General features: G+C 40.7%; 1 protein-coding gene across 1 annotated transcript in view; it reads left to right on the plus strand.

The window, feature by feature from the left end:
- Positions 1-452: 452 nt before the first annotated feature.
- TSHZ2 (teashirt zinc finger homeobox 2) overlaps positions 453-27,755 on the plus strand; it is a 267,063-nt gene continuing 239,760 nt past the window's right edge. Inside the window, exon 1 of the mRNA XM_063113033.1 lies at positions 453-759. Coding sequence (XP_062969103.1) covers positions 720-759 — 40 coding nt within the window. The 5' untranslated portion in view covers positions 453-719. The remainder of the gene's footprint in view (positions 760-27,755) is intronic.

Here is a 27,755-nt window from a genome sequence, read left to right on the forward strand (position 1 = left end):
GTGTGTGTATGAGTGAGTGAATTCCAGATTTTCTGTCTTTCCCAAACCCGCTCCTGTCCTCTCGCATATCACTCACAGACGGGGATCTGACAGCAGCCACAAACCTACAGTGAGTGATCTCTCCCCCTGCACGAATCCGCCATAGAGATCGGCGAGGAGGAGGAGGAGGAGGAGGAGGAGGAGGAGGAGGGAAAGAGAAGAAGGAGGAAGGGGAAGAAAAAGAAGAAGAACCCCACCACCTTCCCAGGATTGCCTTTTCCCTTATCTTTCCGCGCGCGTGTGCGTGGGGCGCGTGTGCGCCGCTCGTCCATTCCACCTGAACCCGGTCTTGGATGTTTAATAAAGAAATCAAGTGTCTCCACAGTCACCAAAAAAAAAAAAAGCAAAAACAAAAAAATTCCAAAAGCAAAAACAAAAAAAAAAAGAGAGAGAGAAAGAAAGAGGAAAACAAAACAAAACAAAAACAAACAAGGCAGAACCAACCTCTACTTCAAACCAGCCGGCACAAGCCCATCCGTGTCTGCCACCCAGAGAGGGGGGTCTCTGGCCCGTGGTGGAGGAGTTGCAGGGGGGATCATCAGGGGGACAGAGGCCGAGTGACGTCCTAGGAGCCACCGGGCAAGAGGCGGAGGAGACCCAGAGAGGCGAGAGAGACCGCGGGCCCCCGCGCGCGGCTCGGGGCTGGGGCGCCAGAAGTGGGACTGGAGCAAAGTAGAGCGATGCCAAGACGGAAACAGCAGGCACCCAAGCGGGCGGCAGGTAAGAGACACGGCTGCGCTTCGGGGCTGTCCGGCCAGGCTGCCCTGTGCGCCCAGCTCCGCGGCCTCGCTCTTGCCTCCGGGTGCCCCGGAACGCCTCCCCCCTGAGCCTCCGGGGGAGTTTGCTCCGGGTGCCCCTCTGATAACCCCATCCTCTCTCCCCGATCTCCTGCATCCTCCCCTTTCCAGGCTCCGGTGGGAAGTGGGGGGAGCTATCCCACCAAACCTTCCCTCAAACTTTTTCCCCTCCACCCTCTACCCCACACCTAACTTTCTCCCACTCTGTTTCTTGCCTCTCGGGCCAAAGGATTTGGGGTGCGGAGTAGGGAGACAGCCCCCTCTACCCCCTCATCCCTCCGTGTGGTCAGCGCCAGGGGCTTGTGGCCTCCAGGGACAGCGTCTCCTCTCGCTGGGGCTTGGGGCGCTGAAGTGAGGCGAGCCCGAGCCCTGGGCTGCAGGGTGGCTTTGGGGCTAGTAATAGGAGTTTGGTTTTGATCATCAAGGTGGAAAAAACACCCCAGGAAATGGATGGATCTTTGAATATGTTTTCCAAAAGGATCCACGTTCGGAAATCTAGTCAATACTCTCCTTTCTCTTAAAAAAAGGGGGAGGAGGCGGAGAGTGCCCCATAGAAATTTAAACAGCTCTGGATTTTCTTTACCCAGAGAGAGTCGCAAACTTTGTGAATTGATTTGTGTAGTAGAAACTATCCCATCTGAATCCTTACTTACCACATGCCCACCCCAAAAGATAGGAACAGGTCAATGGATCAGTACAGTAGACCATCTAAGGGATTTTTTTCTTTTCCCACTTGGGTTGCTTAATTGCTTTTTTTAATAGTATGCTAGGGTTTTCTTTCTCGGAAGTGTAATATGAAAGTTCATTTTTCTCCTGCCAGACCCACCCACTGAAAAATCAGCTTTCCACTTGATTGCTAGTTTTGATTTGACATTTGATTGATCACCTGTCATCTCACTGCCTTTGATCTATTCATTCTTGATATATATCAATAAATCACTCACCATGGTAACTCAGAGTACCAGTGACGCAAGCCTTGCCCTCTATATTCAGAGCCAGACATGCACAATTATTATCTTGTTTGGCTTTTAATGTGGGCGTTTTTATTTCTTTGTGTCCTTTAGTTGAATCAGGGCTTTAGCAACGCTTAAGTTTTTTCCGCGGATCCCCCCCCCCCCCCCACGGAGCCCCCCCTTCGTCTTCATTGAGGCAATGTTAGTAAGGCTGGTCTTCTGCAGACCCACCCCCACATTTCATTCTGTTCCAACTTGAGCAAAACCCAGGGAGAAGTTTGGTGGAACAGTTTAATAAACTTTGCAGTCACCCTTAGAACAAATTCAAAGTTAGTTAAGAATCTGGGGAAAGTGGGTATTTGTATCTGAACATGCTGGACTACCAAGTTCATTCTCCATCCTTGTCATTTGATTCCTGCCTGAATGGCAATACATGTGCCTTGAAATATCCACAATTATCTTCCCTTCTGAGCACAGAATTGCATCCCTAACCATTTTAGGTTGGTTTGAGTTGTGTGCGTGAATATCATTTATAAAGCTTTGATTTGTATTATTTTCCAATTGTTTCCCTAAGAGAAAAAATAATTAAAATATTTTTGGACCATATATATTTGGAACTTGCCTAGTCAGTGAATTGTCCTTTTTCAGTTATAGCTATTTCTTTTTAAAAAATTATCTCCCGTGCCATTTCTGCTTTTAACTCACGTATTTTTTAAAACAGACTGCTTTGCAATCTGACAGCATTGTGGTGTGTGCAATGGCCTTTGAGACTCAGAAAGAGTAAGCCTGCTGTGTCTAGTCCTGGAAACATAAGTTTAAGTCTAGCTAGATTATTAGAGATAATGTCCTTATTGCTGTCCTGAAAGAAAACCCTAGGCTAGAGTCCAGCAAAAAAGTGGTACTGCCCTGAAAATTACTGTTTGTTTTTTTTTTTTTTTTTTTTCCCCTTGTTGTTCCGGTAAAGCTATCAACAACTAGGCAGTAATTTAAATTACCAGAATGACTGGACATGTCTTCTTTAGTAAGCTCATTACAAAAAGTGCATTGCTCAGAATTGCACTACTTTGATTATAATTATCCTCTGATCAATGAGAATCCAGGTGTACGTAACATAATACTGTATCACATTATTTAAATTAGATCCTTTTCATTTAGCTGGTAACTATTGGACTAGCTGGCTAGTCCATTTATTGCAGTGTGTGTGTGAGTGTGTGTGTGTGTGTGTGTGTGTGTGTGTATTAGAAACTTGCAGCTGTAGTTTCAGTTTTCTGGCCTACTGTATTCCTAGTGTCTTTATATGTTTGTTTTCAAGACTTACTATTTTCACTGGAAGAAGTGAAAACCCTTTTCAAGCTGAAAGAGAATAATTCATTTGATACACAGTGAGGCCCCTCATAAGGTACTTACTTGTTCACATGTAAGTAAAGCAGATAGTTTTTTATGCATTTTTCTTTTTTCTCTCATCTGAGGTAATCCGTGTCCTCTGTTTTAGCTAAGGTGGTAATTCACAAGTAAAGTTTGCCACTTTGGGATTCTTTAGCTAGTTAATATCCAGGAAGGGAAGAAAGGTGGATTCTAAGGTCTTGGTCATACTGACTTTTATCACTGCTTGAAATTAAACACAATGCATAACTGTAAATAATGACTTCTATGGACTGATGTTGAAAGCCTGATTTCTAGCTTGATTAATGAATAATAGAAGATAGAAAGAGGCTGTGAGTGAATCAGAGCTGAGGCTCTCCCGGAGCTCTGTGTTTCCCAAGAATTGTTCAAGGCAATTTGATTCCTTTGCATTAATAATTTTAAGTTCCATGTTTCAAGGAATCAATCACAGAACTTTCTAATAAAGCAGGTATCCAAATAGGATAAACAGGATGATATTGTAAGTGATGGGGAATTATTTGTTATATTCCTCCCTCTTCAGAGAAAAGAAATGTGAGGTAGGCAATCTCTTTAAGGAAACAGCTAAGTCAGAACATTTCCCTCCGAAATGTCTTTCTCCTTGGCTTCCTAAAGCTATGCTCTTCTACCATACTATTACTCAGGACAAGAAAAAAAGTTTAGAAAGCAGTCTACTGTACTCCGGGGGTTTGTATATGTGTGAGTGTGTGCTTGCTTCTTTGGATATATATTTCACTCACCATCAAAATGCATTCACTTGTACCTGAAAACATTGCAGGATTCTATATCAGCATCGTTTCCCCCTATCCACTTTACAGAAGACACAGAAGATGGCAGGAAGGTAAAATAAAACAACAGCATTTTGATTTGTTTGAATTTTGCAGGAGGCAGAGTGGTTAAAAATTTAAAATTGGTTACTTATACTCTAACCCATCTATACAGTCTATCTCATCCTCTGCATTCATGTGCAATACATATTTTATTTCACCATCCTGAACTGTTGTTTTTATATTAATGACAGCCAATTGTAATAGAACACAAAATCTTTTAGGATCATATACATGTGAATGTCTAACATACATGTAAGTTACAGGATTTGCCCCGGCTCAAGCGATTAGATGTTTCCTTCTTGCTGACTCTAAGAAGCTTTCTGATCATCTAGATCTGAGGAGTGTCTTGCAGAAAAGAACAACTCCCTCAATTTATTTTGTTTATTTAATATGGAGATGAATAATGCAGATTTTGTTTTCATGAATGTCCTTGTGTGGCAGTAAACACTAGACTATTAGCAATCATTACTTAAAAGTTGCAATTTGCACCTTAATAGCACAGGTTATTTACATGAGAAACATATTCAGCAGGGACAATTCTGAATATGGCAACGGAGTAGAAATGACCTGAGATCTTTTCTTTCCACCTCAAGATAGTGTGACTCTGGATTAAAGGGTAAGATCCCAGGAATCTCAACTAGCAGGGTAGGGGCGGGGGCAGGCAGCTCAGGGTGAAGTTTACCTTTAATTTACTGGCAAGTGGGACAGGATTAGATTCGGGACCCTGGCTCTCTCACTGTGTTTAAACATCCTTCAGAAAGCCAAGTTCATATCTTGAGTGTTTAAATATCTCATGCTATAGATCCCTTCACTTACTCAAACAGTATGATTTTAACAGATAAGTGGAAAAAATAAACACACACATACAATAAAGCCTAAAGGGTCTCAGCAGAGCAAACTGTTTTGGCTATTCTTGTTATTTAAGGCAGGCCCTTGAAAAAATAAGGACAGATACCTTGAAACCTCTTTGTCCGCACAGTGCTTTGGATTGAAATTGATCGCTTAAGTGGTCCTTTCGCCACTCCCCTCCTGATTTCCTTCTCCCACCTCTCATCTCACCCTTAAAGACCAGATTGAATGGGACATCTCAAAAGCCCATTTGTTTTAGGCATTTATTGATTTCATTTTTAATCTGCCATATCAGGACACAATACATTAACCCTAATCAGCAGATTGCAAGTGACAGGGAGTTCTAGTGGAAACTAGGTAAGGGAGAGGAGACTCAGAAACTTCTTGACAATGTAAATCTGGGGATACTTTAGGGGAGGGTAGGAACATTTCTCAGTGATACTCTACATTGCTTTTCCCACCACTTTACCAGTTTCTTTTTCTCCCAATTGCCTCAATTCTATTGCTACTGTTTGGAAAAGCTTCACACTCAACAAATACCTCCTAGGTGTCTTTAGGAGTTCTGTCCCTGAAGCATCTTGACTTTTGTCATTTTCTTCAATGGAGGTTTATGCTTTTATTTCACCCAGCTGACTTCATACTCATTTGATGGAATTTCTCCTGCTGGATAATACCTGGGTTAGTCTATTTCTCTTCCCAGTGGCTTGGGAATTGTGCTCTCGACTGAGTAGCTTTTAAAGGGGGGCTGAGCCTGGCATTATTTAAGGCCATTGAAATGATACACCTCTGCTCATCACTACAGCTGAGCTTAGGAAAATCAGCCAAGAAGAAAACCTAGGCCCTGTTCATGTCCGTGCTGGGTCTGTAATTAGCTGACACGAGTCAAATGTCTAAAGTCAAGCTTCCCTTCCATCACTGTATTTATACTATCAATTTTATTTAGGAATGTCATGGTCTGGGAAGACTCCACCACTATTTCAAAGGCAATGCCTGCATCCACCCAGGTCCCCTTTAAAAAACCTAGAATTGCTTAACAAATTCCATATTAAGAACAGGCATACACAGAGTATCATTTTCATTTGATGCAAAGTCAGTTGGAAATACATTAAACTAACAGTTAGAAAGTGTCTTGCATGGCTTCCCTGAAGCAGTGCTTTTTCATTACATATTTAATTACAACCAAATTGAATGACTTTTATAAAAAAAAATCGCAGTGGTATTAAAAGAAGCTTGGCACACAAATAATTTTATTGCTTCACGAGTTGAGGATGCTTTTATATTTTTATTTCTTTGAGAGAAATTTATTTTAATTTTCTAATGTTGTGATAGATACAGTATGTCCTTTACTGTAGTCTGTAATCAAAAACAGCTCATCCTTCTACCTTCATAGAGTCTGCTCACGCTAGAAGAGGTTTTTATATGCATTTTTCAGTAATTTGAAACAATTTGTATTTTTAAAAAATTTTTAGGTTTTACAAGTTCCATTTGAAGTTAGAAATCCTCGTGTTCTTTAGGGTGACCTTTGGCAAGCAGCTCTTCGATCATGAAGGAGCTTAGTCATTCTAACCACATAAGAAATAACCTCATTGAGAGTGCTTGCTTGATTACCTGGATATTGCCGTAAGAAAAAACACTGTCATATAACACTTTTTTCACGGGATTTATAATTTCTTTTTTTTTTTTTTCTACTATTGACCTTGCAGTCACTTGTTTTAGGAACTTTTTTCAGGAGAAGGTATAGGGATAGCATTTAAAGTGGATTTCAAGGTACACCGGGTCTTTAAGAAATGATAGTAAATATTAGAGACTTTAAAGCACAAATATTCACTGCTGGACTATTTCTGCAAACTAATAAGAAAGCATCTCTGCAAACACTTGGTTCCACCTCTAACTTGTACGTTAATAGGGAGCATCTCCAGCAATGTGGCTCATTTTGTCTGAGAAATTATCAGGAGGATATCGGACTCAGGTCCGTTCCGAAGACATTATGTACATACACAGACACACAGAAAAGAAATCTGAGATGCAAGTGGGAATTGCTGATATATTTGTTTCCAAAGCAAACTCCATGGATGAAATGATTAAATAATTTGGAGGCATTTGAAAGTCATGGCCATTTGGAATTTCCAATCATTGCCTCTCCCAATCTTTTGCATTCCCTCTATAGAAAAAGATGTCCTCTGGGTATCGCCAAATATTCTGAGATGCCAAAGCAATGCCTAAAATCATTTAAAATTTTAGAAATTAAAATTCAGGAGGCACAGCTAGATAATCCTATTATTAATGTATTGGTATTATTTAGATCTGCTTAATGGCAGAGTAAGGCACAATGCAAAAGTTTTAGAGATAATGAGCTTAGAGAAATTACGTGGGAAAAAATACCTGGATCATATTTGAAAGCATTTGTCTTGAATTTTGCTCATGTAAATAAGAGTTCTCTTTCCATCTGTGTTATTTAAGAAATAATTTCCGTATCCCCCTGCCACTTCCCCAACCTGAAACAGCATCTAGTTAGTTCTCCCAGGATGCCCCAAAATGTAGGACATTATAATGCACATCCCTTTTTTAGAAATTCTTATAGAAAATCAAATGTGGGCATGCAAACCAAAAGAAAAACCTCAAGAATCTTCGTAAGATAGCTAGCTCAGGGTTCAAGATTGAAAACTTTGTTTTGGCAGGATCAGAAGAAAATAACATTGCATTTTAACTACGCATCTCCTCTTGGCAAATGAAAAGCGGTGAAGCGGGGAAGATTTTTTAAGGAGCTTTTTATCTCTTTTGCATCTCTCTCCAAAGACTAATTTAATTGAAAAGCTGTAGTGTCCATTTATGCTAAAGGAAAGGCCTCATGTTCCCATAAAGCTGCTAGACACTAAGGTGGGTTAAATACACACACACACACACACACACACACACACACGCACACACGCACACGCACGCACACGATTCTGCAGTTTCTGTTAGTACAAAAATTAAGATCACTGGTCTTAATTAGTTAAGTGCTTTCAGAACTGAATGAATACTCTAAAATCACTCCTGAGCTTTCTTCTTAAAGCTACATCTAAGCCATTTCTATGGAAATTATATAGTTTAGATATGAAGGTGGGCAGAGTACAGTTATTGTTCATAATGAAAATAATTACAAAGCGAGGAATGAGATAAACACAGTTGTCAACGACATTCCGTTTGTAATGAATTTGAAAGAAACTTCCATAATGCTTTACTGTATCATGAAAAATCCATGAAACTTGGTAACACGGGAGATACAAAAATGAGGCATAGGGTCAAGGTCTTCTATAGGTAAAAATGACTTGTGTAAGCAAGAGTAACAGCATATAAATATTTCTATCTGAACTGCATGGGGTTTCCTTTAAATCACTTCAATTTATCAGGTCTTTGGAACTTTCTGTGTTATTTAGGAGCCTCTCTCATATACCCCAGGGAGATATGAATAGCTTCCGGGCTAAATGATGCTGTAGAGAAGAGTTAAATCTATTCTATACATTCGGTACCCTTTGGTACAGAGAAAATGCCAAAATGAAAAGCTATAAGCACGTTTTATATAAGAACTGCCTTTGGCTATTTTCCTTTATTAGAAAGTTGGGTACATTGCTTTGTGCTTCTTCTTGTTTTTTCCCTTGGGACTGGATTTTAGACTGTGGATTGAGTGTGGAATAAGAGGAAGTGATTTGGGTTCTGGTGGCAGCTTTGCTCTGTGCTAGTCAAGGAGCCCTGGGCGAGCTCTAGAAATAAACCTCGCTCACGAGATAAGAATGTGACTTTTGGAGTCAGGCTGACTCAAGTTCAAATCTTTAGGCCTACTTCTTCTTGGCCTTGTAAACTTGAGCAGGCTGCTCAAACCTCTGCCCTCCACTTGTAATCTATAAAATGGGGGTAATCTTAGTTCTTCTTATGTCTCAGGTGTGTGGAAAGGGTTATGGGAGATAAGGGCTGAGAAAGTGCCCTGAAACTGTTAGATGCCACACAGATATGAGGGAACGGTGAATCTTTGCCCTGAATAGCCAGACCATGGAGAATTTATACCAGAAGGGAAACAAGCAACACACCAATTAACATGGGACGGGGAAGCCAGGGCTGGAAAGAAATCAGGCATAGATGCATTTTGATTTTTAAACCTGGAAATACAATGGCTGAATAGTTTTAGCCTCTTCTCTGGAGGCAGACATATGCTGGGCTGTTTGGAGCCCGGCACCAGTTCAAACAATGTTTTTCTTCCCAAGAAATAGTAATTATAACAACAGTAACAATGATATCTGCCACTACATGAGTGCTTATTATATACCAAGTGCATTATACACATTCATTCATTTAAACAGCAATTGTTATTTTTATTGAAACATAATTGATTATATACATTTGTGGGGTATAGAGTTGACTATCAATATTTGTGTGCAATATGTGATGATCAAATCAGGATAATTAGCATATCCATCATTACAAAATGTAAGCATTCTTTGTGTGCATTAACCAGTTTCTTGCTAACCCCCTTTACCACCTCTAGTAACTGCAGTTCTGTTCTCTCCTCCTGAAAGATCAATGTATTATTGTGATTGTTGTTTCTTTCTTCTCTTTCTCTCTCTTTCTCTCTCTCTCTCAGCTCCCACTTAAGAGTGAGGACATGCAGTATTTCTGTGCCTGGCTTATTTCACTTAATACAATTTTCTCCAAGCTCATCCATGTTGCTATGAATAAAACAATGCCAGGTCTTGCTCTATTACCTGGGACCTGGGGGTGAATAGGATGAGTATGATGTTTGGGGACCATGCCCTCCAGTTGGGAGAAGCCAGAGAACATGCAAGTAAGTATATAAAGGAAAAGATCATTTTTATATAGAAAAAAGCTCCATGATGACAATAATTTTATTAAAGCAAAATTATGAGAGCAGGAGTTGGGTAACATACGTGTGAGGGAGACCTCTCAGAGCAGGCAACGTTTGAGCTGGGTTTCATCCCTTGGAACATTCCTCTGTGTTCAATGCAGGTATAATCCCTATTTTACTGATGTGGATCTGAGTAACTTGCAGGATAACTCATTCAAGGTCATTCAATGGCCAAGCTGGGTTTTAAACTCAGTCTCTCTGTTTCCAAGGCCCACGAACTTAGTCTAGTGTGATAGTTTATCTAGAAGGGCTATAATGACTTGCCAAGGGAAGACCCTCACTTTCCAGTATTCTTCCTCTCCCTCTGTTATGATGTCTCAGCTTGTGGGGGTATATTGAGATAATTGGCAGAGGACACTGCTTTTAATGGCACCTCCAAATCTTCAGGCCATCTACTATCAGGTATGAAGTCGGCTCTTTCTTGAGTGTTTTTTCACTTGTATGTGTGTGTATTCATACATTCATCCATCCAACAAATATTGACTGTGCACCTACTATGTGCTAGGCATTGTTCTACGTCCAGGGGACCTAGCAGTAGTATTAAAAAAAATAGAAAAGTTCCTGTCCTCTCACAGCTAATACGTTTGTGGGTAAGACCAAAAACCTAATGAACAAATAAGTATAAAATATTGAATAGGGCTAATTGCATTTCATAAAAATAAATCAGGATTAATGGGGTAGAGAGTGATGGGAAGGTTACCCTTGTATAGAGAGAGGTCAGGGTGGTATTTCTAAAATGGTGATCTGATCAGACTTGAACAAAATGTGACAGGCTCACCAAGCACTGAGCTGAGAGAAGTGTCCCAAATGTAGCAGAGGAAGCAGGAAGTGCCAAAGCCCAAGGCCAGAGTCACCTTGTGTGTAAGGAATATGTTGGAGGCCACTGTGGCTGGAGCCGCTTAAAATGGGGGAGCTTGATAAGAAAGGAGATAGGAGAGGTAGGCAGAGGGCAGACCATGGGTGGCCTTTTACATTTGATTCTAGGTGTTATGACGTTCCACCGGAGTGGTCCAAACAGGGAAATGATTGGCTTTTTAGCAGAAAACAGACCCTTATTTTGTTCCAGAGGAGGTGATGAACTTGTGCATGTTCACCCACCCAGTCTACTTACCTGGACCTCCCCAGTTGTGGCACCTGGAGATAAAAACACAGGCTCAGGTTTTAGAGAGAGATTGACTGGTGCTGGGATGAATGACTTCAAGGAGGCTGTGGAAAGGCAGATTTTTAAGAGCCAAGCTACCTGGGATCCAGTTGCAACTCCTTCATACTTAACTAGCTAGCTGTGTACTTAGAAGCAAGTTCCTTAACCTCACTGTGCCTCAGTTTCTTCATCTATCAAATGGGGATAAGATCACTTCACACTCGAGCTGTGACGATTAGAGGATGTGATGTAAATAAAACCCTTGGTGCAGCGCCCTCATTTGCATAGGATCTTCGTAAATGAATTTTTTTTCTTATTATTTTTGTTTTGTTTTGTTTTTCTGTAGAGATTCTAAGAGAAATCTAGGCACCTGACTTAGTCCTTGGTACCTATTAGACACTACATAAATATTTCCTAATGAATAAATGACTCTGTAAATAAATGAATGAATAAATACTCTCATTGGAGTATTACTTTATTTACTAATTCATTACTTTTGAGTATAAGGATCTTTTTCACACGTTTAAAATTTTTGGCAGACCTCCGCACCAATCATGAGTATGTACCAATTTAGAAAATACTAATGACAAAAAGACTGTGATTTTAGTCATAAACTTGTATTTTGTTCATCATGACATCATCCACCTTCAGTAGAAGAGCAGTGATGCATAGCCCTTGTGCGGGAAACCATGTTTATCCATCTTGTAGACAGTGCTTGCTGATAATATGGATTTGCAGACTTCCTAGTGAAGCTGAGAGAGCCGTGGATGGAGCATGGCTGTTGGTGGAGCATCCTCGTTTCTGACCCCTGAGGCTCACCCTCTCCCTGTCTGCTCTCCTGGTGCCTCCCCGGCCCAGCAGCCTCCCAGGACTTGGCGACTCCACCCCTCCCCCACCTGGGAACCTGCTCTCATCCCCTCAGGCCCAAGGCAGCAAAGCTTGGGGGTTGTTAAGCTAATAGAAGGCCACGGGCTGTTTCCTGGTAACAGTAACACCTTCTTCACTTTTTAATTGTCACCTTGAGATAGGTGCCTGAGAGCAGGAAGAAGGGAGTCTGGCTGGGTGCCTGTTAAGGGATCTTTGGACAAACAGATTTGGGATCTTGGAGAGCACTTGGGAGTTTCTGCTGTCTGCCTTGAAATCTTTACTTAAAAAATATGATCCAAATATGATTGAAGGTCCATTGAGTATCAGGTACTGTAGAAGGTGCTGGAACTAGAGCCTTGAATCACATGGACAAAGTGCCTGCCTTCTCGAAACTTACTGTTAGTGCACCAGACGGGTAACAGACTAGCCAGCGGATACATCCCATCATGGTGTCAGGGAGTGGTAATTGCAGTGAAGAAAATTAAAGGAGGCTGAGGGACAGAGCATGACAGTGGAGTGCAGCATTTTGGATGAGATGGTCAGGAGAGGTCCCTCTCTGCGAAGTGATGCTGAAACTGGATCCAGGATGAAGTGGCAAGAGAAAAGGGCGAATCTCTGGGAAGACAGAGCCAGGCACGGCTAAGAGTTCCAGGCTGGAACATGCTGGGGGCAGGAGGTAGGGGTGTCTGGAGCAGACAGGGGAGGTGATTGCTAAGAAACAGGCAAGCGCTAAACCTCCTGGCCAAGAAATGTGTCGAGGAGCTGAAACTATCACTGAGATGGGGAGCCCAGGCAAGCGCAGGGGCAGAGGAGAGGAGGATCTGACTCAGGTTTTTACAGGATCATGCTGGTTGCCATGTTAGCTATCAGGGCCCATGGTTAGAAGCAGTTCTACCACTCAGGAGGTTCCTGCATCTATTCCGTCAAAAGAGCTGTTGGTGACTTGGGCCAGATTGATGGCGGGAGAGGTGAGGAAGTGGTCCAAAGGTAGAAGACAACATGGCAGGTGGGTCGTGAGCAGAAAAGAGGAGTCTTCTGAAAGCTGTCCATGATAAAATCTGGCTGTTTAGCCCATTAATATTTTCTGCAATTTTCTCTTCTATTTTTCCCCCTCTAGTTATACAGAAGCATCTTACTGAAAATTGTAGTCTGTCATTCCCTGAGCCAAAGTGGAAACAAGAAGTGTTCGGAGCTACATTTATTCTGGAATTGACTGTGTAGGGAAAGAGCCCACTCTTTTCCAAGCACATTTGCTCGAGTCCTGGGACAGTCTCTTACACATCTTCCCACTCCCATCAGGCAGGCAGCACCAGGGCCAGCGGTGGACCATAGAATCAGATAGACAAGGGTTCCATTTCTCTCCAATGGGTCATTTTCTCCCTATGTGACCTTAGGCACCTTTGTCTCCCAGACTTTCCATTTTCTCATTAACAAAACAGATCTGATAAAAGGATTCATCTCATTGGATGAATGGAGATAGGTCAGAGAATACACTTAGCACAGTACCCAATACATGGTAAGTGGTCAATAAATTTTAGCTATTACATTAACAAGTTAATAATCCTCTCTATGCCTTGGTTTCCTTATTGGTAGAATAGAGATAATAAAAACCCCTCTTTGGATTGTTGAGAGAAGTAAAGTATTAATACTGACAAGGCAGTTAGGGCAGTGCCTTTTGCACAGTAAGCACTCAATAAATGTTAAATGATTAAAATTATCACATGACTCTGAGCTTGTGAACGTGAAGGGCAGACAGACGTTGTGTCTTGTTGCTTTAATGTCCATCAGTCCTGGTACATAGTTGGAGCTCAATAAATATTATTTAAAAGAATAAAATACAGTGACATGGCTATTAGGAATCAAAGTGAGAAAATCCAAGGAGATGAAGGTGTGTCTTTAAGAGGAAGGATTAGAGAGCACCCACTCAAACTGTCATCTCCTCCAGGGGAAACTTCTAATGACTAGCTCCTCTGCGCCAGTTGGCCACACTTTTATGCAGTTTTAATGAAGGAAGGAAGCCTATCTTGAACATTTTTTAACCCAAAGTTATCCCATTATGGGCTATCATACCACTGGTGGCAGAGAGTTTTAAGTAGCATTGAGTCACATAGTGAAAATAATGTCCCTTTTTCAATACATGTCAACTCCTCTGGTTTCATCAAGAAGAAGTTCTCTGTTTCATGTTAGCCTGTTTTTAACACCTCTTTCACCCTGGTTTATCAGAAAGAGCAGACCTTAGATTCAGAACTTTAGCAAGCAACAGTATCCAGAGAAAAAAGGAAAAATAATCTTGAAATTTCATTGTCTGATTACCATCAATTTATGGCAAATGATACTGGTTTTTCATTGACTGTGACTGTAGAGACATATTTTTGTTTTTAAATAAAATTAAGTCAGGGGCCGGCCCCATGGCTCACTCGGGAGAGTGCAGCACTGGGAGCGCCAAAGCCCCGGGTTCGGATCCTAAGTAGGGATGGCCAGTGCACTCACTGACCGAGCGTGGTGCAGACAACATGGTACCGAGGGTTGTGATCCCCTTACTGGTCAGAAAAAATAAATAAAATTAAGTCAGCAAAAGGCAATTTTCTTAGAGAAACAGATAAAGAAATCAATAGTGTTGGGGTTGGGGGATGTTGCACAAACAGTGAGGATGGGTTGGAATGACATGTGAGAGCAGGACAGATACCAGAGCCTGGGCAGTGCCAGGGCCTCAGTGGAAGCAGCTGGGAGCCAGAGCCGCAAAGTCACCCCCAGGCCAGACATACTCCCGGAAGATAGAGGCTTTCCTTGAAACTTCAAAAAACTTTGAAAAGTGGGAGGAATCTCCCCTCCCAGGATATCAGAGGGAGATTCTGCAAAGCCTTTACTCTCCCAGGAAATTTTGCAATTATGGAGGGACTGGGATTGATGCCCTGGTTTTGCATCTGGAATAGAACAGTGGGTTTTTACCTTTATTTGGTATACTCAACAATTGGAGAACTTCTTAGAATGCAAATTTGCAGATTTCCAAGCCGAAGCCTAGAGATTCTGATTCCATAGAATTTGGGGGGTTGGGGGGAGATCCATGAATCTAGGAATCTCCATGTTAATTATCCACTATGGCTTTGTATCCACTATAGGATACAGGAAAACACACACACACATAAACACACATATGTATAAGTTCTCTTTTCCTCTCTCTCTCTCTCAAATGCCAAAGCACTTACATTTAAAAAAATTGTTTGGAGGGTTCATTTTCACTTCTGGCTTTTAATAAGCAGGTAAAGGATGTCTCTTTCTCATTCTCTCAGGGCAGTTGCTTGTGTTTTTAGAAACAGTGAGGACCATTTTCCCTACTGTATTTCAAAAGGGAGGTGCATCCATTCATGCATTTGTCTACCTGGTCACAGCATCAAACATCAGAGCCCAGAGAATCCCTCAGTTAACAAGGAGAAAGACAAGCAACCCAGCAAATGGATAAACAGGAATCTGTCTGCTTGGAAGGCACCGGTAACCTGGGTACCTGATCCGTGAGACAAGAAAGAAATGAAAAGAATCTCTCAGACTTGGTGCTTAATTTCTAACATTCTCTAAAATTCTAGAAACTAGAATGACAGGGCAGAAAACCTGGTTTTATTCTTTGAAACCTCCTCCACTTTCTTGTCTTTTTCATATTTTCTCATGCTTTTTTCAATGATCCCTCTTCTTTTTTCTTCCTTGATTCCCTCTCTTTTCCTTCCTGATTCCTGCCAGTAATTGGACTTCCAAGCCCTTTCTATCTCTGATCTGTGCCTCCTCAGGTGAATGTGATAAAATTGATAATGATGGTGATAATGACAAAGACGACATTAATCATAATTGTGTTGTCATAGTGGCCACCATTACTTAACCTGTAAAACAGCTAAACCAAAAGGACAAAACTTGTAGCTAACCATCACGGAGCACTGACTACATACAGGTTTACGTAGTCTCTCCCCCAGACATCCCGTAAAGGAGGTATTATTGTTGGCCCATTGAATAGATAAGGAAATTAAGTTTTGAAATTTCAAATAGCTTGACTAAGATCACACAAGCTTTTAGATAGGCCATTGAAACCTGGGCCTACCTAACTCCGACACTATGTTTTGTTGCTCTTCATGATATTTAATACTTAACAGCAAAGAATGACATAAATGTTCACAAGGAGGTCAAGGGCACAGACCGAAATTGAGTATTTCCCCCAGGTTGAAATAAGTCAGGTGTGTCAAAGGAAAAAAACGGGGATAATCCTGCTTATCTAAATCCTCAAACACCATCTTTAAAACTTGAGCCTATAAAGAAGAAGAAGAAAAAAAAAAGAATTTTAAAAACCTCTTGTGCTTTCCACAATGGCATTTCTTTGTAAATCCATTCCAGTTCTATTAAAGAGAAGTAGAAAAGAAACAGGAAAACCCCCAACACAGTCCATCTGGGGTGTCTCAGGAAGGACTGTACTCACCCGCTCCTACGGCATCTTTGAGGATGTGTCCTTAAGTCAGGCACTGCTCATCTGTTCCTCATAAATCTTGTGTAGGCTCCATGACTCTTCCTGGCTGTCAAAAAATATGGAACACATGCAATGATGCTGCCCCATTATTTATTTTAGCAAATGAAAAGCTACCCTTACAGATTTCCCCCTTACAGTCCATCATAATATTTATGGTCAGGGTCTCTAAAGATGTCTCCTACATGTAAGTACTTAAATGTAGGTGAAACTTAAATGAGTACTCTGAATAATAGAAAAGAAAAAAGATGATCGTGGAATTCAAGGGTTCATTCCTCAGAGGAAAAGTGTTGCTTATAAGAGAAATCATAATAGGATCTTTCTTTTAAAACAAAAAACAAAATTGCTTTTAGTTATTGTTGGTGGTAATTTTTTTTTTTAACGTTTTTATTTGTTTATTTTTTATGGGTGACATTTTAAAACAAACTTTTGTAATAATACAAAGTTTGGCAAGCTTCCTAGCCATCAGATTTGAGGTTATTCTAATCAGAAATAGGTTAAAATTATCATCATGTTTTATTGTCTTTAACATTAATATTTTCTTTACTAGTATTGGATGGGAATAGTCAATCAGATGGAATAGAAGAGAGAAAGAACTGTTAGAAATAAGATTAGCTTTTATCACTTGATCAATACATTTTAGATATAATGGAATTAAACTTTAAAAATGAGTTCTATTTGAATACCAGACTTAAATATCTATGCCTCAGTCCTGTAAAATAGGCATAGGAAGAGTGCTTACTTTCAAGAGTTATTATGAGGATTTAAAAAGTTGATACATATTAAGCACTTAGAACAATACTTGGCACATAATAAGTATTCAACAAATATTTATAATTTTCCTTCTCATACTCTCCCTAGAGATAGGCACTATTAAGAATCTGGTATGCATATCTTCCATTATTTATAGTTTTACATGCATGCATATGTAGCTAGGGGCATATTATTTCTTCGTATCTACTTAAAAATTCTTGTGTAAATAGTTTTATACTAAATTTTGCTTTTTTTTTTTTTTTGCTCTGGGGCTCTTCTCAAGTGGGTGGATAGGTAGGTAGAGAAAGAGAGAGAGAGAGAGATGATAATAGATTAAAAGCGGATGTAATTAATTCCTTTTTATATGCTTTATAATATTCCATCATAAGAATGTCCATTTTTATTTATTTATCAGTTCCTCTTTTTTTTTTTTTGTCTTTTTTTCTCGTGACGGGTAAGGGGATCGCAACCTTTGGCTTGGCATCGCCTGCTGCGCTCAGCCAGTGAGCACACCGGCCAACCCTATATAGGATCCGAACCTGCACAGCAGGAGCGCCGCTGCGCTCCCAGCGCTGCACTCTCTCGAGTGCGCCACGCGGTCAGCCCATCAGTTCCTCTTTTAATGAACATTTAGCATATTTATTTTTTTTACTATTACATACAATCCTGTATTGAATATTGTTGGAAAAATTTTAAATTGTCACAAATAATTTATGTAAATAAAAGGAGTTATGGAAATTTTACTCTATTGGCAAGTGAATCAGTTGAGAAAAATAAGAATTATTGAAACAGTTAATATTTCATACTTTGAACATTCTTGGTTCCTTCACTGAGACATATACCTCTCTAACCAAAAATGTAACTGGCTAATTTGCACCTACTAGGCACTTGCTAAATGTCTGCTTGAAGTAAACTGAGCATAAATAAAATCTATCAGTAACTCCAGTAATGAGCTTAACTCAGTCATCAACATGGTCTGGATCCTAAGTACATCAAGAAAACTGTTAGTTGCTGCCTTGGGGTGGGGTGGGAAATAGAAGTAGAAAGAAAAGCACGAATAACATAAAAGAAATTGCATTTGTCCTCAGAATACGTAATGATTGGGTTTCAGAGCGGGACAGCTGCTGTTTTACGGGTGTGATGCTGAGCTGGGGGTGGGGGGGAGGCGTTAAATGTGCACCGGTGGGTGGGGTCAGGGAAGGAAGGGCCTCCTTTTGTTAGTAAGCGTTACAAGGTGAAGCACTAATAGCGGTCGGTCCTGCAATTTAACATTTCAGGCAGTTAAACTTCAGTTTAACACAGTTTAGCCAACATGTATTGAGGTGCAATGGTAGGCCCTAGAGTAAAAATATGAATAAGATAGGACCCCAGGGTTCAAACGGGCGTGTGATACCAGATGCTTTTCATAACCAAGACCAGAGTCATCCTTAGAATTGGTGTGTGTGTGTGTGTGTGTGTTTCTTGGGGTTCTGTTATTCACATGTATGAGTTTGGCATACTATATATTTTGAGTGTGTATATATACGGTGGGTCTGTTTTATTGTGGCTATGAGTTCTGAATATGTGTATATTACATGTGTTGTGATTATGTTTCATTTAAAGCTGGATTAGGTATGTTGTGGGTGTTAGTGTCTGTGTCTGGGGGGAGAGTATAAAAAACCTTTATTATACATGAGTTTTGTGCTTCTGGTGGACCTGGTATGTGCATATTTTCTTGCCAAGGCTAAGCTACTAAATGTCACCACAGAGCTCTTCAGGATTTCCCATGTGAACATGAAGCCAATGTCACAAGGCAAGGTATTTCCCTAGGGAGGTCCCTGTGGCTCCACACGCTGCCCTCCTGATTATAGCCCTGGGTGAGAGAAAAACCAGAACTGCACTTACAGAAGATGTCCCCTGCACAGGAAAATTAGTACTAGATGGGAAACGTATAAGAGACAGACAGTACCGGAAAGAGAGCTCCACACCCTATTGTGGTTTCTGTTTCCTTGTCTGTCTTCCTCCCCAAACTATATGTTACATTATTCAGGGATTGACCTTACAAATTGTGGGATCATTTTAATTGTGGTGCCTGGAACACAGTAGGTGTTTTGGTTGAATACTTGGATGAATGAATGAATGAATGAACAGTTTATCAAAGTTCCCTGAAGCCTTTTGAATATTTAGATACCCAGGTTATTTTATGCCCACAGGGCTGAATCTAGCAGGTTCTGAATGGATAAACGCACACAACACACATGAACGTTTGCTTATCTCAGAAGCAGGTTGACAATTGTAAGAAAACAGTTCCCTGGTGGGATTTTTATTCTTCTTCTGTTGGTCCCACAGGAGCACCTTGTGTGCTGTCCCTTTGGTTTAATTATTGTACTTTAAGATCAGCATGGCAGCCTTTCTGTTTACTGTCAAACTGGAGCCACAAATGGAGAAATAAAGAACGAAGGGGGAAAAAATCTTCATAATCCAGGTACAGGAATTTCTCCAAAGATATTTTTCTTTAAGAGGGTGAAAGGAAAGTGGAAAAGTTGGGGAAATAAGTTTTCAAACTTGCCAAATGCATAAACCAACAAAATTGTGTTGTTGCTTCCATAAATGTTTAATAAGTTTTATCATCTTGTGACTGAGGTTAAACAAATGTGAGTCCTTTGAGGAATTATTTACTGGAAGCGAAGTTATAGCATCAACATCTGTGTTTCCAATCACTTAGATGAGGAATAGATCAAGTAAATCACACATAAGTTCCACCAAATAACTTCTGTATTATCATCTCTGGAGAAGAATAATGCAAGTAACTCTTTTAGGTGCCCTCTCTATTGGAATTTAGACTTTTTTTTTGGTTATACTTCTCTTTTTTTATATTCATTTCATTATCTTCAAAGAATAAGTCTTCACTTCTTTGTGGAAAGTTACTGTAAAAACATCCACAATAGGAGGACTTAGAAATTTCTCTCAGGGAATCTGGCTATTTCAGCCAACATTCTCATCGGGGAATGGGCTAACAGTTCCAATATATAACATCCATATAATTTAACCTCATAAATTTATTTTTTTCACAGTGATGTAATGGGGAGACAGACCTGGAGTTTGTAAATGTTCTCTGCTCACTGCATTCCCTTGGGCAACATAACATTCTAGACAGTGTTTTATGTGCCCTGATTAAAATATAACGTATTCTTGCATTTCCTGTGGGCTGACCTGTTAGTACTCTTAGCAGAACATTTACGGAACACAGAGATGTTTTCAAATGTGTAACAACGTACTGTGTGAGGGTTTTTCCCCTTCTTTTTTTTTTTTTTTTTTTCTTTAAGCCACAATCTGATTTTCATTTCGGACCACAGTCCCCTGAGCACCCACTCCACAAGAAAAGGTTTGGGCTTTGGTTAACTTTTGAATCTGCCACTGCACTCTGACAAAATAAACAGGAACACTTGTTCGTAACTCCAATTGGAATTTTCGGGCATGTATTTTAAACTGCTGTCCTGTAGTGGAGAGAAGGAATTAGAAAAGTTAATGGGGAGTCCCCCAAGATAAAACACTAGCAACAGGAACTTACAACTTTATTAAAAGAAAGAAAAAAATCATAACGAAAATAAGGGGAAGGGCTTCCTACAATTTTTGCAATCATGAAAACAACAGCTGTGACCCATAATACACTCAGCAAATCAATTCATGGGTTGAGATGTTTTAATTTTCTATGGAAAAAACATGTAGCAGTAATAAAAGGCAGTCCTTGAATTTCAGAGGAGTAAAGGAAGATTTGTAGGGTGACAGCTTGAATTTGAAACTTTGAGGGGCTAAAGTTGATGTTGCCGTGCAGATCTTCTAGGGTGCAAATTTGGTTCCAAGAATAATGTGAAAGAGGCTTGAAAACTGCGTGAGCAAAGGAGGAGTGGATAGATCAAACGGATTAGAAAAGATAAGTTCCCTGAAAGGAGCATGTGTATTTGAGTCATTCTTTTATTCACTTAACAGATATTTATTAATTTCTGTTGTTTTCAAGACATTGTGCTGCGTGTCAGGGCTAAAGGGGTAAACAAGGCACAGCCCCTGTCTTCTGATTTTAGCAATGGAGTGTCCAGCAAAAGCCAAGCACCAGCAAGGGTTCAGGAAGTGTTAATTGAATGAATGAATGAATAAGTGAATGAATGAATGAGCGAATGGATGAATCTGATCTGTGTCTCCCTAGAAACTCAAGTTCATTTCTGTTTGTAAGTTTGTTTGTTTCTGGGTCTAATTGTTGATTTCCACCCAGATTTTATCCCAGGCAGCCCCTGACATTTCCATTAGTAGTGGTTCCCTGATTTCCCTTCTGACTGCTCCTTCCTGAATTTAGATCCTTTTTGTCCTGCACAGTAGCTACCTGGTCAGCTCTTATGAGCAATAATGTGCCCCTGGTTGGCCACTTCTGTGTCTTTTTCACTGTTTACCACAACCCTTAATTGAACCAGTCTGGTTTCTCTGTGCCTTCCTTTCCTCTGTTTTTCTCCCTGAAACAATAATAATCAGATGAGTTAACATTTACTGAGAGTTCACTCCATGCCAGACACAGACACTATCTCAGTTGCCTTACATGGCCTTGACTTTATTTAAGCTTCCTCTCAATAAGGAGGTAGACACACTATCAAACCCATTTTCTGGATAAGAAAACTAAGGCACAGAACTGTTAAGTAATTTTCTCACATGGTAAATATATAGTGGAGCCAGGATTTAAAGACATGTGTGTTTGACTCCAAAGCCATAGGTAGTACATAACCTCAGCACCTCTGAAAGCCAAATTTTTATTTTGATGACTCCTGCTGTAGATGCATCATTTGAGTGACTCAGGAGCTTCAGCCTCAGCACCTATGGATAAAGAGAGCCAAGGGATGGGGTGGGGACAAGATCTCCCTCTTTGACTCTGTTTTCCTTCCTTCTCAGTCAGAACCTCTGCACATCGTGGTCACAATGGCCACCTAGCTGTGTCATCCATCAGGCTTAGGGACGGTAACAGAAGAGAGCATCTCCTTCCAAGGAGTACCAGCAAACATTCTGGGGTTTAGATTGGCCCACGTGGATTTTGCAGAACCCTCCCCAAACCAATCACTGGCCTCTGATTGGCCTCCCTTTGCCATGTGTGCATCCAGAACTGTAGGAGCTAGGAAGGCTGGTTGGCAGTTTGCTAAAGTGAAATCAACATGGTTTTACCAAAATAAAGGGGGATGGACACTGGGCTGGCAAAGTCCATAGCTTTATACTACATGCTGCGTAGCGTTACAACCAAAGACTTTGAGCTCAGACAGACTGAGGTTCAAATCCAGGTCATTATTTACTTTCTGTCTGAACTTAAACAACTTATTTAACCTTCTGAGCACTAGTTTCTTAATTTAAAAAAAAAAATTCCTTAATCCACGTGGGTGACCCTGTATTGATTTATATAGATTGTGTATATAGTGTGCTTAATGCATCTTTGGCATATAATAAGTGCTCAGTAAATGTTAGTTAATGTGGTGGTCGTGGTGGTGACAGGCAATGACAGTTTGAGGATTACTGCAATAGCACACGGATGTCTTTGGAGCAAGAGGTATGTTCTTTCAAGGTCTTCATTCATGCTTCCTGGTACATCGTTTAATAAACAGGCTTATATAAAATAGAAGTAGGTGAAATATGGCCCCCAGAATGAGCTGACAGGACTGAAAGAACCACATTCTAAGTCTAGCTCACCATCACTGTGTTTTGCTTAGGGCCAAAAGTTCTTCTCAACTTCTTTCCTTTCCTTTCAGGTTTTGATTTATTTATTAATTAGGCAAAATGGGAATTGACGAGGCTGAAATGATAAAGATGCTCATGATTTAAAAAAATGTTTTTGTATGTCAGGAATGAAAGATGTGGTGAGGTTGAATGGGAGAAAAATGACTATCAGAGTCAGCACTGGCAGTATCATATTCTTGCTTCCCCCGGGTAAGAAAGGTGGTGCAATGTGAGTGTTCGGCAGTTGAGAAAGTTGGAATTTGTCTGATTTCTCTTACTGTATTTGGGATTGTTCAGAGACTAACTGGTTAGGTGACAATATGTTTTCTTGTGGAAAAAACTGACAAAGCAATAGGTATGGTATATTCGAGGTTCAGAGAAGCCTTTTCTCTCGTAATTTATTCTCCTCCATAGGCTGCTGACATAGGCGAAGGAAATGTGTTCACACATGTGTGTGAAACTCTGCATGCAACATGCATGTGCTCATGGCTGAATTATGTGTGTATCTGAAGCTGTGTGCCCTGGCTGCTGCAGATTTAGTCCAGCACATATTTAACACTCTGTAGAAACCATTCCTGGTCAGTAGCTCCTCAGTTACTGTGTTATACAAGCTGCTGGCGAAGGTAATTATGCTTAATAGGAGCCACCTTTGATTTAAAGCTGCAGAGGTGAGTAATTAAATTGAGCTGCAAGCATGGGGGGTGGCGTGCAACCTTTGGGGACATTCGTCAGAATTGGCTGCGATTGCTTACAAGGGCAGTGTCGCTTGGGCCCATATTTGTCACCCAGATTGTCTTAGAATGACATCAGTAGACCTGGGAGAGATGCACCGAAGGCATTGTGCAGGCAGCTGCTTTCCTCACTGTGCCCTCCCAAATGTCACTGAGGGGAGACTTGCCTGCCCAGCCTCATCTGTCCTGGCTGATGTGCTCGTCCTTCCATGTGGGTGCAGCACATGGCCCTGCTCACTAGCTCCTTACTGTCACCTATGGACAATCACAGCTCCAGCAGTGATCAGTATTGCCATATGGACTGGAAGCCCTGAGATTTCTAACCCAGGTCTACCCAGGCATCAACAGCAACAACAAAAGCAAACCAGTCCCTTAATCCTTTAGCAATCACATTTAAGATGAATTAGTGTTTGTAAAATTTCATTTCAACCCCATGTATGGCTATTATTGCATTTCAAAGACTATTTACCTGTACATATGTGCATGCATTCTCTCTCTTTCTCTCTCTCTCTCTCTCTCTCTCTCACACACACACACACACACACACACACACACACACACACACACACACACACACACACGAGGGGGGGTCTTCAAAAAGTTCATGGAAAGATTTGTATTATCTTTTCTATTTTTCCATGAACTTTCCGAAGTATCCTAATGTTTTGTTTTGTTTTTGTTTTTGTTTTTTTATTTTTAGCAAGTGTAGCTTAATTTAAAGAAAGAAAGAAAAACAAACAAAAACACACAAGGGCTGTCCTCCCACCCAGAGTTTCTGAATTGCAGCACACAAGCCAGGGAGTTTCTGTTGGGCCAAGACAGCCTGTTCAAGGCAATGCCACCTCCAATTGGAGCTGTCTGGAGATGGCAGACCATGTCTCTAGGAAAGAACAATAGCTCCAACCAAATCTTCGTGGCTTCCAAAGGATTCCTAAGCTCCAGGCAGAAGGTCTGACTCCATGACAGCTGCAAGATGGTTCCTCAAGTCCAGAGGGATCTTAGAAGAATCCCTTTCTTACAACTCCTCTTAGGATAAAGAGATGGGCTGAAACATTCCTACTCAAAGTGTGGTCCATGGACCTCCAGCCTCAGCATCCCCTGGGAGCTTGTGCAGACTCTCAGATGCTGAATCAGAATTTGCATTTTACCAGATGCCCAGGAAATTGGTGAGCATGTTAAGATTTGAGAAGAACTGGCCTATAGGCCCCTGAATGGTTGGCTCCTGCCTACCTTTCTGCCCTGAAAATCTCACACTCTCTGTGCCTGCACTTTGGCTGCTTCTTTCTGTCCTTGTTCTGTGCCTCACCATGTCCCCTCTTAGTCTACTTAATGCCTTCGTATAGTTCATACCTCAGCCCAAGTATCACTTGCTCAGGGAAAGCTTTTCTGACTCTTTAGACTATGTCAAACCCACCGCCCCTCCCTTATACAGGCTTGAAAGCACCATATACCTTGACACCTTATTCTTTCCGGGGTTGAAACTCTCTGTTCCTGAGTTAGTGGATTCTCACTCATCTACTCCATGTAGATGGTAAGTTCCCCGAGGACAGGGGCTGTGTCTGCTTTCATTACCCTCCAGGTCCTGAGGCCCTGGTATAGTGTCCAGTACCTGGCAGAAGCTCAATAAATACTCATATTTGTCCACTAAACAGTTGCATGTTTAGCAAACTATGTAATTAGAAATATTGTAGACATATTGCCAGCTACTCAGTTTATCTCTTCAGAAATGTTCAGTTAATCTCTAGAACTGTTTTCTATTTTTTCAATTCCAGGTGATGAGAAAACCAACACGATAGAACTACTACATAGTAAGCATTTTTCACACCTTGAGCATTATCCCATTTTATCTTCACATCATTTTGTAAATTTTATAAATGAATAAACTGAGGCTTAAAACAGTGATTTTAGATTAAGCAACAAGGAGACAGCAAACTATGCTCCACTCTTCACTGCTGCATTTGAAGGCCAGGAAGCCTGGCGACGTGGCTCTGCCTTGTGTTGGCCATCCACTTGGCTCCCGAATAGGTGCAGAGTTCCTTGTTCACCTTGTTAGCACAAATCTTTATTGACCACACCATGTGGATGCCAAGCACCGATGTAGGCTGTGGGAACTACAGTGAGCAAGATGTATCAGGTCCCTGCTCTTATGGGGCAGAGCCAATATCCATTTAAGATGTGACGTGAAGAGGACGAAGAAGGAAAATAAGGGTGACAAAGGGATGGAAGGTGACAAAGGGGGACTGTAATATTGTAGGGCCTTTGCTTCCTTCATTGCTATATCTGCAGCATGTATTACAAAGCCTGGCACATAATAGGCCCTCAATTAATATCGGTTGATGATTGACTAATGGAATCTGTTATTTATGAAGGAGGCTGAGCACCAGTCGTGTTGTATGTGGTCATAAAGCAGAGCACATGGCCAATCAGGAGATTGGAATTTCTAGCCCTGATGTTCAGATTGTGGCCTTTCTAAACAACAGGTTTGTGATTAGAATCATCAGAGTCACTTCTAGAACATTCAAAAATCACAAGTGCTCAGCTCGTTCCTTGGGCAGATTTTGGAATTAGGATTTTTAGAGGTAGATACCGAGCATGTGTTTTTAAAAATAATCCCACAGTTGAGTCTGATCTGCATAAAAAGTCGGGATGCCCTGCTCCAGCCATTTGAAATAGTAACCCTGCCTATCATTTGTTCAGTGCCTACTATGTGCCAGGTAAAGTGCTCGGTGGTTAACCAATCTTATCAAGAGGAAAGAAGATGGTGATGACAGCAAAAACAACAGTTAATATTTACCGAGACATTGTTTTATGCTGAGTGGTTTAACGTGCCCAACTATTCCATCTTTGCAGCCATCCTGTAAGTCCTCTTATGTCTCACTTGCCATTATAGAAATTTCAGAGAAAGTTCAAATAAATATCAGATATGTGATTGCAAGCAAGGGTTGACAGATTATGTGCCATGAGCCAAATTCAGCTCCCTATTTTTGTCTGACCTATGAGCTAGAATGATTTTTACGTTTTTAAATGATTGGAAGAAAAAGGTAGAAATATGTTTTTTTCTCATGTTATGTAAATACCTACATAATATCCTTGATTCTGCCTCTTTGCCTGCAAAACCTATAATATTTACTATGTGGCACTTTACAGGAAAAGTTTGTTGCGCCTGCTGCAGGGTATTATCTCCCAACTTGCTATATGCATAAGGCAGTCACATGCAAAATAATTTTAGGTGGTACAAGCATGAATTTTTTAATAGTTATGGTTTTAATTTGCTGTGTGTTAGAAGGGGAAAGTATAACTAATCCATTAAAACCATGATTTTATGGATGTTATTGCTGAATCCAATGTAAAGAAAAAAAACCAAATCCACTGGAAATCAATTTTTGAAAAATAAGTAATAGTGCAGGTAGTATGATAAAACAAAAATCTTGCAGGTGATAGAAAAATAAAAGTAAACACTAGTTTATAGAGCCAGGAAGTGAGATGTATAGAAAAAAATGAAAATAATGGAAGTGATTTAACCTGAATGAGAAAAGATAGGTGGCAAGAGATGACTATAACTCTCTCCATTTTTAATATTCTGTGATTTTGAGTTTCTTAGAACCTCTGTTTTCAGGACTTTTGATTCTTTGAGGACTTTTCCAGAATTCTGATTCTGTAAAAATTTCCTCAGGGGATACTGTCACAAGCTAGGGGTGGTCCAGGATTCATTAGAGCACAAAGCACAGTCTTCCTGTGTTTTTCCTTGTGCTGACTTAGAAAGACAGATGAGCTACCCATGCCTGGATTTGGAGGTTCGGTGGGGAAATCTCAGAGGCTCTGCAGTTCAGCCAGGAGTGAAAAGGGGGACAGAGATTGATAATTACTGTTGCTGTTTTGAGACACAGCCAAGATGGGGAGCCAAGATGATAAAAAAAAAAATCACATTAAAACAACCAAGAGGGGAACAACAGGAACTATTTGAGCCCCAGGGAGGCCAGGTCTGGATTCACAACGACAATGTTGTGTGTGTGTGTGTGTGTGTGTGTGTGTGTGGGTGTGTGTGGGTGTGTGTGTGTGTGTGTGTGTGTTTGGGAGGTGTGCTGATATTTTTTCAATGCAGATCATTTTGTCCTTTGCAGTCAAAGCTTCAGTTCAGTAGCTTTGAGACAAACAGGAAAGTCTGTGTTATTCTTTACAGGAACACATCAAAGGTAGTTTCTGGCAACAGTCAAGCTGTCTATCAAGGAAAGAGAAAAGATTATGAGGTATTCATGACCTGTTTGAAGA

This window comes from Cynocephalus volans, chromosome 1 (genome assembly GCF_027409185.1).
Source record: "Cynocephalus volans isolate mCynVol1 chromosome 1, mCynVol1.pri, whole genome shotgun sequence".
Taxonomy (NCBI): domain Eukaryota; kingdom Metazoa; phylum Chordata; class Mammalia; order Dermoptera; family Cynocephalidae; genus Cynocephalus; species Cynocephalus volans.